Source organism: Amblyomma americanum, unplaced genomic scaffold, assembly GCF_052857255.1.
Source record: "Amblyomma americanum isolate KBUSLIRL-KWMA unplaced genomic scaffold, ASM5285725v1 scaffold_13, whole genome shotgun sequence".
In the NCBI taxonomy this organism is placed as follows: domain Eukaryota; kingdom Metazoa; phylum Arthropoda; class Arachnida; order Ixodida; family Ixodidae; genus Amblyomma; species Amblyomma americanum.
Window position 1 is genome coordinate 2,268,921 of NW_027526485.1, and position 14,656 is coordinate 2,283,576.

Here is a 14,656-nt window from a genome sequence, read left to right on the forward strand (position 1 = left end):
GTACCGGATGCTCAATGCTCGTACTAGATTCCTTCCAAGGCCACTGCACCGATGCGGTGAAGGCTCGCCTCGCAGAGACTGGACCGACCACGTTATAATACATGGGGGCATGACGTCCATGCTGCAGCCACTCGACATGTGCCTGAACAAGCCGTTCAAGTGAAGCGGAAAGAGCCCCCGCTACCCCACCCCTCCTCCTCTTATATTCTCCCTCCTCTATTTTCTTTTTTTGACAGGAGTGCCTTGCCCAGTATTCGGCAGGCCAATTTCCCTTGTTTACTGCAACACCAAGTTGTGTGTGAGTGTGTCCTCGCTACCCTGCCCCTCCTCTAACAACCTACATCCCCTGCTCACTCCTGCTCCACCTGGCCCTGCTTCACCAGTGGTATTACATATCTGTGTCATGAATGCACCTCTTCTTTTGCTTTGTGTAAAACAACTGCCTGTAATATAAATTTTCATAAATTCACAATAGAGCGCGTGCTTTGAGAGCTGTAGAGAATTGTGCGGATGACTGTAAACTTATGTACTTGCTAGTCTGTCGCTGTCCGGCACATCACAATTGTCTTCTTCACATGAATCGCGGCCAGTTCTGACATGCCTTGCCCAGTATTCGGCTGGCCAATTTCCCCAACTGCCTTGTTTACTGCAACACCGAGTTGTGTGCGAGTGTGCGTGAGTCCTCGTTGGCATTGCATAGCCCTCTTCGCTGCTCCGGCCCCACCTCCTCCCCCTTTTATTTTCTTTCACGCCTCTTCTTTCCATTCATCTGAGCTGAGCCCTCCGATGCAGAGTCATGCGACACATATATTAGTGCGGGCACAAAAAAGAAAAATAATATAGTCATGTGACACAGTAAGAGGAGGAGGAGGAGGGTTATGCAACGCCAAGGAAAAAGCTGCAGCTGTATGCCCAGTGGATGGCCGACGGCCTTTACGCCCTCACACCGACGGGATATTCCATTGCTGTGCCAGTGGATCGTGGACACGTGGAAAGCGATACCGGCCGACTTGGTGCCATCAGTAACAACCTGGATGGTTCTGAGGACCGCTACGTCTTTGAGAGTGGCGATGAGGCCTTGGATGGCAGCAGTGAGAGCGGTGACAATTGGGAATCGGGTAACCAGTGATGTGGTGGTGGTCATTTAAATAAATGTTCTGAAAACAAAATGATCACCGAGTGTGCAATTGCATCTTTCTAGTGCTCTTTTTTTTTTTTCCTGGTAAACGTGCGGGTTATACGTAGTGTTGTAGGCGTTACCGAAAAAACGTAACTAAATACGTTACTCGTTACACACAAAAAAAGGAGCACGTTACCGCTCTACGTTACCTACAAAAAAAGGTAATGCATTACCGTTACTGAAAAAGTACCGCTCGTTACTTTGCCGTTACTTCATGGCCATAAATTTTAATTAGTGCGTCTTCGCCTTAAGAACTCACGATAGCAATTTTATAAAGCTCATATATCACATAAAACTCCTAGCTCAAACAATGATTTTACAAAAAATCCTGATTTAACGAGAATAAGTTTGCCCTAATGTGCAGGAGCTTAGCCCTGTTATAGTGGCCGAAACTTGCCTGTAGAGTTGCATGTGATGGCTTCTAACTCTGTGGCACATGGTGAAGCCATTTTCTGACTGTGACATTAAACACAAAATGACACTTCATCATCAATTCTAACTTCACAAAGAAAACATTGCTGAACTCTCAACAAATATACAGTAATTCCGAAAAATGTGATGTTCCATAATGCTTGGCATGCTTCCACTCTTTAGAGAGTTTGTGTGAGTGATTTGAGTAGGTGAAGGCAAGTGTGTGAATGTGTGTTCGCGCATGTTTTGTGCTTTATGGGTATTGTTTTTTTTTAATTGGGTGCGCCGTCAAGGGCAGGCGTTTTCTGGCATGCATGTGAGCCTCAACAAGGGTTGTCGAGAGCACCTGTACACTTTGTTTACTTGCAACATCACTTTAGGTGCTCTGCGCTTTTTTTTTCTCAAGAAATTAGGCAGAGTGGAGGACAGCTGGAATAAAAAGTAACTAGTAACGCGACACCTCACATTACCGAAAAATGTCAACGTAAGTATGTTACCTGTTACAGTTCCGAAATGGTAAGGAGTACGTTACTAGGCTACCGAAAAAAGTTACGTGTTATCGGTAACGCCGTTAACGCGTTACCGCCAACACTGGTTATACGCGAGGTTTTCTTTTTTTTTTTTTCCATGGAGTTCAAAGTTAGGGGTGCAGGTAACACACAGGGGCAGGTTATACTTGAGTAAATAGGGTAATTTCGTGTGCCATGTGCACGAAAAACTGTGTAACTCGACTAAAAAATTCATGGTAGGGCAGTACACACCAAAGGAGATAATCTGCCTAGGTCAAGTAATGGCTCCATACCTTACTCTTTATTTTTTGCCCCTCTGCATTTTTCAGGATTAGGCACTTGATTCAAAATATATTTTTGGCTTTTCTGACAGTATTCAGCCCAAATTAACTCAACATGAATATGAGCTGAAATTTGACCTCTGCAGAATGTGGATGACATGATCATAGAGGATACAAATTTTGGTATGAAATGAATTGGTCTCATTCTGTACAATGCGGATAAGTGAATCATGGTCACTGACCAAGCCAGACTTGATCGCACTACTTGATCAGTGATTCACTGTGATGCTTCTCCTATGGCTGACCAGACAAACTTTTGTCGAACCGTCGATTATGTAGAATGTGACCAAGTCAGACTTGATCGCACTACTTGATCAGTGATTCACTGTGAAGCTTCTCCTATGCCTGACCAGACAAACTTTTGTCGAACCCTCGATTATGTAGAATGTGACCAAGTCAGACTTGATTGCACTACTTGATCAGTGATTCACTGTGATGCTTCTCCTATGGCTGACCAGACAAACTTTTGTCGAACCGTCGATTATGTAGAATGTGACCAAGTCAGACTTGATCGCACTACTTGATCAGTGATTCACTGTGAAGCTTCTCCTATGCCTGACCAGACAAACTTTTGTCGAACCCTCGATTATGTAGAATGTGACCAAGTCAGACTTGATCGCACTACTTGATCAGTGATTCACTGTGAAGCTTCTCCTATGCCTGACCAGACAAACTTTTGTCGAACCCTCGATTATGTAGAATGTGACCAAGTCAGACTTGATTGCACTACTTGATCAGTGATTCACTGTGATGCTTCTCCTATGGCTGACCAGACAAACTTTTGTCGAACCGTCGATTATGTAGAATGTGACCAAGTCAGACTTGATCGCACTACTTGATCAGTGATTCACTGTGATGCTTCTCCTATGGCTGACCAGACAAACTTTTGTCGAACCCTCGATTATGTAGAATGTGACCAAGTCAGACTTGATTGCACTACTTGATCAGTGATTCACTGTGATGCTTCTCCTATGGCTGACCAGACAAACTTTTGTCGAACCGTCGATTATGTAGAATGTGACCAAGTCAGACTTGATCGCACTACTTGATCAGTGATTCACTGTGAAGCTTCTCCTATGCCTGACCAGACAAACTTTTGTCGAACCCTCGATTATGTAGAATGTGACCAAGTCAGACTTGATTGCACTACTTGATCAGTGATTCACTGTGATGCTTCTCCTATGGCTGACCAGACAAACTTTTGTCGAACCGTCGATTATGTAGAATGTGACCAAGTCAGACTTGATCGCACTACTTGATCAGTGATTCACTGTGAAGCTTCTCCTATGCCTGACCAGACAAACTTTTGTCAAACCCTCGATTATGTAGAATGTGACCAAGTCAGACTTGATTGCACTACTTGATCAGTGATTCACTGTGATGCTTCTCCTATGGCTGACCAGACAAACTTTTGTCGAACCGTCGATTATGTAGAATGTGACCAAGTCAGACTTGATCGCACTACTTGATCAGTGATTCACTGTGAAGCTTCTCCTATGCCTGACCAGACAAACTTTTGTCGAACCCTCGATTATGTAGAATGTGACCAAGTCAGACTTGATTGCACTACTTGATCAGTGATTCACTGTGATGCTTCTCCTATGGCTGACCAGACAAACTTTTGTCGAACCGTCGATCATGTAGAATGTGACAAAGTCAGACCTGATCGCACTACTTGATCAGTGATTCACTGTGATGCTTCTCCTATGCCTGACCAGACAAACTTTTGTCGAACCCTCGATTATGTAGAATGTGAACAATTTGGGTGTTACAAACACATTTCTGCACCGGTAATGATACAAATGCAGGAGCTGTGACCGCACCTATGCCATGAGCACTAAGCACTGCCCCCACATTGCTGATGCCTTCATCACCAGTTGTGCACTAGTAAGGCTGCAAATGGGCATACATTTCCTGCACTTGAGTTGCCGTTTCTATTCATCTTTTTGCTGATAGAAACAGGCCCAGCTAGAAAGGAGCCCACTTGCCTGCAGGTGCGGCAGCATGTAGCCCGCATTGGCCAGGGACTGGGAGTACTCGTAGATCTCGGTGCACTGGATTGCCTCGTTGGATGCAAACTCCTCAAACAGCAGCCTGCACAACACACAATGGTGCCCAGTTTGGAGGGGATCAAGGAAGCAATGCAACCAAGACATCTCGGTGGCAGCCTCAACACTAGGTGGAATAGGAAAATAATGATTCGATCTCAATGTTTGGTCTTCTAAATCCCAAAGTATCTGTCTTAGTTTGCTCCGTGTGGTTTCAGTTCAATGGCACTGAGAAGTGCGTGCAGCCAAAGCCCCGACTCCAGGGGCACTCCCTAAGCATATGTGCTGCATGCCGCCTGCACGTGGCAGCAGACTCAAGTGCAGCGCGCTGATCTGTACCTGTCGGGTGTTTACGGCTGCACCGTGGCTCCCTTGACTTCAGTGGTAAGAATGTGACATGTATATGTGCTACTTTCTTTAACGTTGCAAGCAGGTGTTCATGGAGTTCCTGCTTAAAAGCAGCAGCTGCGCGATGACGCAATTGCATTGAAGAGCAGCAGTTGGTGATCCCACACCCACAAATACATCACAATACACATATACGTGCAGGTCGACTCTCGGAGTTTCCAATGGCCACTTTTGCGGAAAGTCAACACAGCTTCAATGCACTTACTTAAAAGTACTTGCTGTTGGGCTAGTTGGTTCATCATGAAGTTGAATGGCGCAAGGGAACGAACGCAGGAAGACACAGAGAAAGAAATCAATGCACTCCTTTTTTTTTATACAATGGCCTTGTGTGCTAAAAAAATGCATTATTTTCAAAATGCTTATAGTGCTGTTCGAGCAAACCTAAAGTACTACAGTGCAACATTGAAGCAACCAACATAGAGACAAGGAACAAAAGAAACACAGTGCTGTTCAACCTCTTTTGTGTGCCAGAAGTAATTCAATTTTTTGCCTTGAAATTATTTGAAGAAAATTACTACCTGCTTCAAGCCAAGCAACCATTAAAACCACAGGCCTAGACAAAATTAATACAGACATTAAAATCCAGCAAGCACTCATAAGTAGGTTTGTGCAAACATTCAAAAATTTTGAATATCAAAGCGAATAATGGAGTATTTGATTCAGGTTTAGAAGCTAATATAGCAGTATTCGAAAACCTCTCATATTTTTGAGGTATTTCGAAGTTGCAGAATTTAGGAAAACAAGCTGCTCGAAGAAGCAGCCAATGGTCTTACACATGCCCTGACACTTCCGCACAATCGCACCACCTGTACGCGTCGTGCATACAGCGTGGCAGCAGCGTCCACAAACCCTGCCTCTGGCAGCTGCATGGTTCGGCATGCTGCCAAGGAGCGTTGCATGATGGGACAAAGCCCAGATGCGAAACGGAACATGCCACGGCGAGAACTGCACTGCGCCTACTGCACGGAGTGCTCAAAAGATGAAAAATATAACAATGCGGAACTACCAACACAACCAAGACGAGTGCTCTGTTGGAATTGGTTTTTGTATTTGCGGTGTTGCTGGACACCAACTTCTAAACCGGCAATACCTCATTTTAAACTCCTCGACGACTGAAATTGGATGAGAGGTGAAATGGCAGTAATTGTAGGTACCGCGATGAGAAAGCAGCCACCGCAATACGTTTTGATGCACAGTCTTCGCTTTCCAGAGTACCGCCATTTTCTTAAGCTCATGATGTTGGTGCAGGGGCGTCCTCCCCCATGCTCCCATTTCATGTATTACTCTCCTACTCTACTCTCCTCAAAAGAATACCTTTGTGCAGCGGCGCATGCGTGTGAAGAAAGAGGGCATCTCCTGCCGCCTGGTACACTCGTTTCCATCCAGAGCTCCGCAATGCACAACGTTGCAAGGTTGGTCTATGCAAGGACCCACCCCTCTGATTGGTTTATGACGGCGTGCCACATTCCACTTCGGGCATGTGCATGGTGCCTTCACTGCACAGTGGTGGTTCAACAGTGGTATGGCAGTGGTATGAATGCATGAGCACGCATGCGCAGTGCAATCACGTGACCATATGCTGCCCAAATAAGGTCGGAGAAGTTGCAGCACCAGATGCTACACATCCAAAATTTTGGCCACAGTTGTACAGTAAAACTCTGTGGGATGCGTGACTCGGTGCTGCTCCAGCCTGGAGTATGAATCGTGTCTGAAATTTCAGTGACCAAAAAATCTGTCAGCAAGTTTTATATTTAAGACCAGCAGATGTCATAGGGTTTAGTGAGGTTAAGAGGACAGATGAAGCGTATACAGTACAGTCGAGCCCACTTACAACGGCCACATATATAACAAACGGGTGCAGTGCTACCGTCAAAATAAGCATAAGGGCAATGACAATTCGTCGCAGATACCACGAACAATTTTGGCCGCACCACACGGTTATAGCGAACAAGGAGGCGCCATAAACTCCCCCCGAAGTTGAAGAGGTCGTGCTTCTAGCAAGCACGAATATCAAAGAGTACCTGCCAACCTTCATGACACCGCCCTGGAAAGAACATGTCGACCCAAAAATACAATCAAAAGGCAAACTGTAAGCAAACCGCCGGCCAAGCCCATGCCGATGGTCTACGAGGGCAATCGTCGCCTGCGTGCTCACTGGCTGGGCAAGTGGAGGAGACAGGGGTACCATCCAAAGCGAAGCTACTGACTATGATCGTGCATCAACCAATTTAAAGGCAAGCTGGTCACATGGTATGCATCGCCTGCACAGTCGGCTCCATCTTTTGCGCTGCTACCACATGCAGGCAGCGTCACACAGCGGACAGTGCTGCTGATGCACTCTGTGCCACGAGCGCTGCGCTACTTTCTTTGCTGCATCAGATGGAGCTCGAAAACACATGTGATCAGACACATCTAGATTTGTGGCAACGCTTCGCTGATGTATAGCTGGCCAGATGTTTCCTCACAAGATGACATTCTTGCGGACCACAAAATCACAGCGGCGCTCTCCAACGAAGATATTGAACACCAAGTGCGAGCCCTCCCGAACTGCCAGGAATCTTATTTATGTTGCCGACCTGCCACCGGCTGTCATGGATGCTTCAACCACGATTAGTTACATCCCTTCCCTAAATCTGACAGTTCCCAGCAAGGCTCTCAGCGAGGATTAAATGACAGCGCTATGTGTGTCCCTTCTGCGTGTGCGTCTTTTGAAATGTTTAAACCAAGTATGCCCTAAATAGCCTGGAAAGAGGTGCGGCAGGCTCTGTTTTGCACAAGTAGGCGAGCATAACACAGTTTTGTAAGAAATAAACACCACTTTTGGCACATAGTATTTTTGGCTGTTACAGGGAGCGTGCACTTACTATGAACATCGGATATAACTGTAGCAGCAGCGGCGGCCTTACACAGCAGGAGCAGCACCAGCCGCCGAAGATGATGACGCCCAAGTGCGGTCGAATTGAGCTCACTCCCCGTGCCGGCGTCATGCGCTGTTCAGCTCCCCGCCATCAGACATTCTTGCACTTCAGCCAGTAAATCAATCATTGCCTTCATCGTGCCGGCCTCATACTGATTGGCGCGACAAACTGGTGACCCGGACGTGATGAAATTTCTGCGCCTGGGAGGTTATGTGGCCAATAATGAACTGGCTGTTGACTTGAGTGAGCCAGAGTTGAGGATCAGCCGGCAAGAAATGGGGAAGGCGAAGGGTCAGCGCAGAGACTGCAGTGGAGGGCCTGTCACTGGGCATGGCGGAGGCGTTGTCGTCGGCATTGGCCATGGTGGGGGCGGGTGTTCAAACGGACGTCTGGAGTGATCATTCATCGTGACGGCCTCATACTGATTGGCGCGACATAACAATAGAACTCACGTGATGGTCAGGTTCGTTATAAGTAGGCTCAACTGTACTAAGAGGCAGGCATGTACTGTGCTATCGCGGATCAGCAGACAGACGAGAACTAGGTGTGGGATTCCTCATCAGTCAGGATATAGCTGGCAACGTAGAGGAGTTCTATAGTATTAACGAGAGGGTGGAAGCTACCGTAATTAGGCTTAATAAGAGGTACAAGATGAAGGTGGTGCCGGCCTATGTGCCTATATCCAGCCATGATGACCAGACCGTTGAAAGCTTCTACGAGGACGTGGAATCGGCAATGAACAAAGTAATATCACACTACACTGTACTGATGGGCGACTTCAATGCGAAGGTGGGCAAGAAGCAGGCTAGCGACCACACAGTAGGCGACTATGGGATAGGTTCTAGGAACGGCAGGGGAGAGTTATTAGTTGAATTCGCAGATAGAAATAATTTACGGATCATGAATACATCCTTCCGCAAACGAGAGAACAGGAAGTGGACCTGGAAGAGCCCTAATGGTGAGACTAAAAATGAAATCGAGTAAAACCCACTTATAACAATATTGAGGTGCCATGGAAATACCATTGTTATAAACAGGTTGTACCAAAAAAAAGGGGGGGGAAAGATGACGAACTTTAGAGCATTTATTGACAGGAAAGACCCAGGGGGGTTTGCTTGTTCTAAGGCCTGTAAAAGCTCGTTAATTCGAACTTCAGGGGGCCGGAAAAATGTTAAAATTATCAAATGATGCTGAAGAACTAACAAGAACTGATAGCATCCCGGTATATTTGTTTGGTGAATGACTGGAGAATGTTTGCTTGCTTTTGAGATGAGAACGGCGCAGCAATTTTTTTTCCCATATTTTCATAAATGCTTTACTGCATGCATACTGTGGGGAGCAGAACTGCTCAAAAGTGGCAAGGGCCTCCCTGACAATGTTCACAGTGTGATGCGCAAGCGCTGGAACTCCACCACTAGCGCATCACACCCCTCACAACCATAGCTACCATAGTCCTCCATAAAGTCAGCAATAAAATTCCAATGAAGAAGGGCGTCAGGCAGGGAGACAGGATCTCGCCAATGCTATTCACTTCCCGTTTACAGGAGGTATTACAAGGCCTGACTTGGAAACAGTTATCTCCAATTCACTGATGACATTGCCTTGCTATGTCACTTAAGACATGAACTGCAAAACATGATAAATGAGTTAGACAGGCAGAAGAGAATGGTAGGTCTTAAAATTAAAATGCAGAAAGCTAAAGTAATGTTCAACAGCCTAGCGAGGGAACAGCAGTTCACAATTGGTAGCGAGGTGGGAATATGTCAGGTAGTGGCCACTTATCCGGATCATAAGAGAGAAATAACTAGAAGAATAAGAATGGGGTGGAGTGCATATGGCAGGTTCTCTCAGATCATGAATGGCAGGCTACCAATTTCCCTCAAGAGAAAAGTGTACGACAGCTGTATCTTACCGGTACTCACCTATGAGGCAAAAACATGGACACTACGAAAAGGGTTCAGTTTAAGTTAAGGACAACGCAGCGAGCTATGGAAAGAAAAATGATAGGGCCTAACGTTAAGAGACTTGAAGCGGGCGGAGTGGGTGAGGGAACAAACGCAGGTTAATGACATCCTAATCGAAATCAAGAGGAATAAATGGGCTTGGGCAGGGCATGTAATGCGAAGGCAAGATAACCGCTGGTCCTTAAGGGTAACGGAGTGGATTCCAAGAGAAGGCAAGCGTAGCAGGGGGCGACAGAAGGATAGGTGGGCGGATGAGATTAAGAACTTTGCAGGCATATGATGGCCGCAGCTGGCAAAGGACAGTGTTAACTGGAGACATACAGAAGAGGCCTTTGCCCTGCAGTGGGCATAGTCAGGCTGATGGTGATGATGATGTAATGAACCGCATGGTAAAAAACTTGAGGTTATGACACGCTTATTGCACTTTGATTTACTGCTGAATCAGCACCAAACCGCTGCCCAACGAAAGTTTGAAAGCATTTTTAAAATTTTTTATTTCAGCTGCCTTAATGAATTCTGCAAACCCCATCTTTTGGCGTATGCTATTCAGCTATAATGACCTGGTTTTTTTTTTTTTTTGCTACTACTATTGGGTCATTCCGCGCCAAACGTCCCAGACGTTGCGCTCTAATGAAAACTTATCCTAATTTGCGTAATCAAAGCCTGAAATACTTTTGCCGGAAAAATTTTTTTCGCGAGGTGAGGACAGTTTGAATATTTAGAAAAAATTCAGATTTTATAAAACACTTGACAATTTTTTTCACTGACATTTACACAGATTCAGGCTTTCGATATAATTTGGAGCATACACCTTTATGCGGTGTAAGTATTTTTAAAGAAATCTAAGAAAAGTATGAAAATGTACCATTTGTTTTGTTTTTTTGTTTTAAATATAAGCTTGTTCTCGGAAATTTGGAAATAGCATTTTGTTTCTCTAGATGTCTAGTATCTATAATAAATGTTACGGGTGATGAAACTGCGTACATAGAAGTGCAAAAAAAAGTGCGTATTGAGCCAAAAACAGCCGTTAATTTCACCCTGAGGTGGTCCAAGTAAAAATACCAAGAATAGCGATTTACATAGAACAATTTACTGCCTTTCATTTCTGAAATTGTTATCGAGGTAATTTTTGTTTAAAGCGAGAAAAGAATTTTTGAAGTTGAGCTCTTGCGCCACAAGTTGCGTTATCTTTCAACGCTTCTTCACCGCAGAACACGCCACCTGGCATGGCATGACACTGATCGCCAGAGAACTTCAGTTTTCCGTCGTTCGCTGTCGTGCATTTTTAGGACTGGAGCTAAAGAAGACATCGCGTGACATTCAGGGGACGGTATGCAATAGACGAGATCGTTTTTGCTTTCGAAGTTCGAACAGACCCGCTTTGGTCCGGGGCTGCCAAGAGAAGAAAAAATTGCTAGTAGTTTAGCTCTGGTTAACCCTGGGCCAAAAGCGAAAAGCTGCATCTCCCTGGCTACATTTGTGGTTGAGCAACTGGTGGTTTCCACAATTTTTATTTGCTAAACATATTGCTTTTCTCCAAAGGACATTAAAGACGCTCACACAAGCCAGCATATATTTAATATAGCTTCGGTGATATTTATAACTGTGATATTGCTTGTTGTATGTGGAGATAGAGCCAAATCCCCTTCCAAAAATGAACACCCAAATCCTACAGATAACTTCAAAAAGCCAAATTGAAGAAGACATGAACGGAAATGGCACAATGTGAGGCAGGCATCATTTCCTTTTCTTAAAAGCAACTTTGATTTTCCTCTGCTTACAGTATGGGGGGCTACTGTGAAAGAGGCCTCATTTCCTTTCCTTCTTTTACAGCTCAACTGGGTGTCCACCGAGTATCTGAGACAGGGGAAATTTCCTTTCCTTAAAACATTTTCCTTCCCTTACAGGAGTGGTTACAGAGACAGGCGTCCTTTCCTTGTTTGACCTCTAGCTACATTCAAGGTCAAACTTGGGCCCTCCCTTGACAGCTACAAAAGCTGGTGCTTCAAAAGCTTCAAAACAAGCCTATTCAGTGTGCTGTCGTTACTGGAATTTTATTGCTGACTTTATGGAGGACTATGGTAGCTATGCAGTTGCTATATATATCTTCCAGTATTTTGACATAATTCGAGGAGGGATGACCAGCTGGCACGGCAGGTGTATCACTAGTCCTGTATTTATATCCAAATAAGTTCACAAAGAGCCCGCCCCTACCTCGGAGTGCTAGTGAAGGAGCGGAGTGCACAGCTGCAGCGAGTAAGGAGAGACGCGCTGCGCGTAGGTAAGTCACTCGCAAGAAGGTGCTTCGCCAACATGGTGGCCCAACACAGTGGCCCATCTACAGTTGTCCCCGGAGTAGTAATGCAGAAATTACAATCACAAATCAGATACAACCAAGACATCACATCGGAAACAACCGGGCATGAGCCTCTGACGGCCACAAGGGTCAGGTACCACAACGTCGTGCTGCTGCGTCGCGGATGGTTTCAACACAGGACCGTTCTGGTCATTTCCAGATCAGGGTCTCCCAAGCTCATGCTGGTGCTTACGTCTGTCGTGGTGCTGACAAGAATGACTGACTGCGACAGAAACACACCGAACAACTATAGCTCACTTGGGCATCTGCTGCCCCAAGAGTGTGATGAAAATCTTTTTCCCACGAATACCTGTTCGACTAGTCAACATCCCCATGCTTGTCTGCAGTGCAAACCTCACTTAAGAGTAAGAACTCTACATTTCGTCTGACCAGTGTCAATAGTGTCGTACTCTGTAGTGAAGAGGCATAAAGGGACGACGCAACCTGCGGAGCGATAGCGCAACTTCAAAACTTCTTTTCTCATTTTAAACAAAAATTACCTCGATAACAATTTCAGAAATGAAAGGCAGTAAATTGTTCTACGTAACCTGCTCTTGTTTGTATTTTTACTTGGACCATCTCAGGGTGAAATTAAGGACTTTTTTGGCTCAAAACACAATTTTTGCTACTTTACTATTTTTTTTGTACTTCTATGTACGCAGTTTCATCACCTGTAATATTTATTATAGATACTAGACATCTAGAGAAACAAAATGGCTATTTCCGAATTTCTGAGAGCAAGCTATTTAAAACAAAAAACAATAAAAATGGTACATTTTATTACTTTTCTTCGATTTTTTAAAAATACTTATACTGCAAAAAGCTGCATGCTCTGAACTATATCGAAAGCCAGAATCTGTGTCAATGTCAATAAAAAATATTGTGAAGTGTTTTCTAAAAATTTGAATTTTTTTATTAATTACTGAGCAGTGCCTGGTTTCTCGCCGTTTCTAAATATTCAAACTAAATATTCACTTGACAATCATCCAGACTATCGGCAACAGGCTACCTGAAGCATACACAGGTGTCTGCTGCAGAGGGTTTGCTCAAGGACGAACAAAAACGCGAACATGGCAGAGAGAGTGAATCATCATGGAAGCAGAAAAAGATTGCAGTACAAGCATGCATTTTCTCACAACCTAAAGAAGTTAGCGCAACGTTTAGATGTTAGTGTAGCCTTTTCTGCTCCGTGCAAGCTGTCTATGCTTAGCCGCATCAGCAGTCCTCTGACTAAGCCAAGGGATGCATTTAAGATAAAGCATCAAAGCAGGTTTGTAGATGGTACTGAAGGGCTCATTTATGAATTTCCACTATCTTGCGGCAAAATATATGTGGGAAAAACAGGGCGTTGCCTGAATGACAGATTAGGGAAACACAAAACGGATTTGACTAACTCTAATGACCACAACCTGCCGCTTCACTTCTTTGATTGCACAAAGGAAAATAAGAAAGTCTGCAAACCCATGTTTGACAAGTGCCGAACCTTCAAAAGAAGCAAGGACCGAACCAAGAGGGAAATAATTGAAGCTCAAAGGATTTTAGCTCTGGGTGACCTTCGCATTAGCACACCTTCTCTTGCCCTATCAGGAAAAGAACGGGCGTACTTGGATAAGCTCGCGAAACGCGATTAGCATTCATTCTTTCTTCTCTCTCTTTTGCACACTGTATTTGTTCTCCACCTGCCGCGCATCAAGCCATCTGTATATACACATGTAAATTTCATGAATAAACATACTTGAGAGTCAGCGCTATATGTGTGTCCTGTGTGTCCCTTCTGCGTCCGTGTCTTTTGCGCTGTTTAAACCAAGTATGAACCACCACCACCAAGTATGAACCAGTGGGCTCAGCGGCGCTACAGAAATGGATCGCCCTAACTGCCTTCGCTTCTTCGTTACGCAGTTCACCCCCCTTTCCTGGCCCCGTCTACTCGCTGTTCTCGGAGTGCGGTCCGCCTGCACATCATCGACAGTCGTCCTGTTGCCCGTGCTTCCCTCTGCGCATGCCCATACCGACATGGGACAACCGCTGCAAGGTCACGCTTGGACAGCCAAGTGCGAGCCTCTGCCCACAACTACGGATACTTTGCTTCTACTGCATTATCTTCATAGCCCCTGGCCACCGTCATCGCTATCTGCGACAATCACCGCGCCGTCCCCTGGATTTGGCTACATAAAGCCCGACCAAACCATCGCATCGCTTAGTGGGCTCGGCGGCGCTACAGAAATGGATCGCCCTAACTGCCTTCGCTTCTTCATTACGCAGTTCAACCCACTTTCCTGGCCCCGTCTGCTCGCTGTTCTCGGAGAGCTGTCCGCCTGCACATCATCGACAGTCGTCCCGTTGCCTGTGCTTCCCTCTGCGCATGCCCGTACCGACATGGGACAACCGCTGCAAGGTCAAGCTTGGACAGCCAAGTGCGAGCCTCTGCCCACAACTACGGATACTTTGCTTCCGCTGCATTATCTTGATAGCCCCTGGCCAGCGTCATCGCTATCTGCGACAATCACCGCGCCCTCCCCTG

At 45.5% G+C, this 14,656-nt stretch overlaps 1 protein-coding gene across 50 annotated transcripts in view; it reads right to left on the reverse strand.

Annotated features, from left to right (window-relative positions):
* The window catches only part of LOC144111913 (uncharacterized), a 420,777-nt gene that overhangs the window by 157,867 nt on the left and 248,254 nt on the right, over window positions 1–14,656 (reverse strand). For all 50 annotated transcript variants that reach the window (XM_077645003.1, XM_077644993.1, XM_077645002.1 and 47 more), the window contains one exon: window positions 4,430–4,535. In XM_077645003.1, the coding sequence (XP_077501129.1) occupies window positions 4,430–4,535 (106 nt within the window). The remainder of the gene's footprint in view (window positions 1–4,429; window positions 4,536–14,656) is intronic.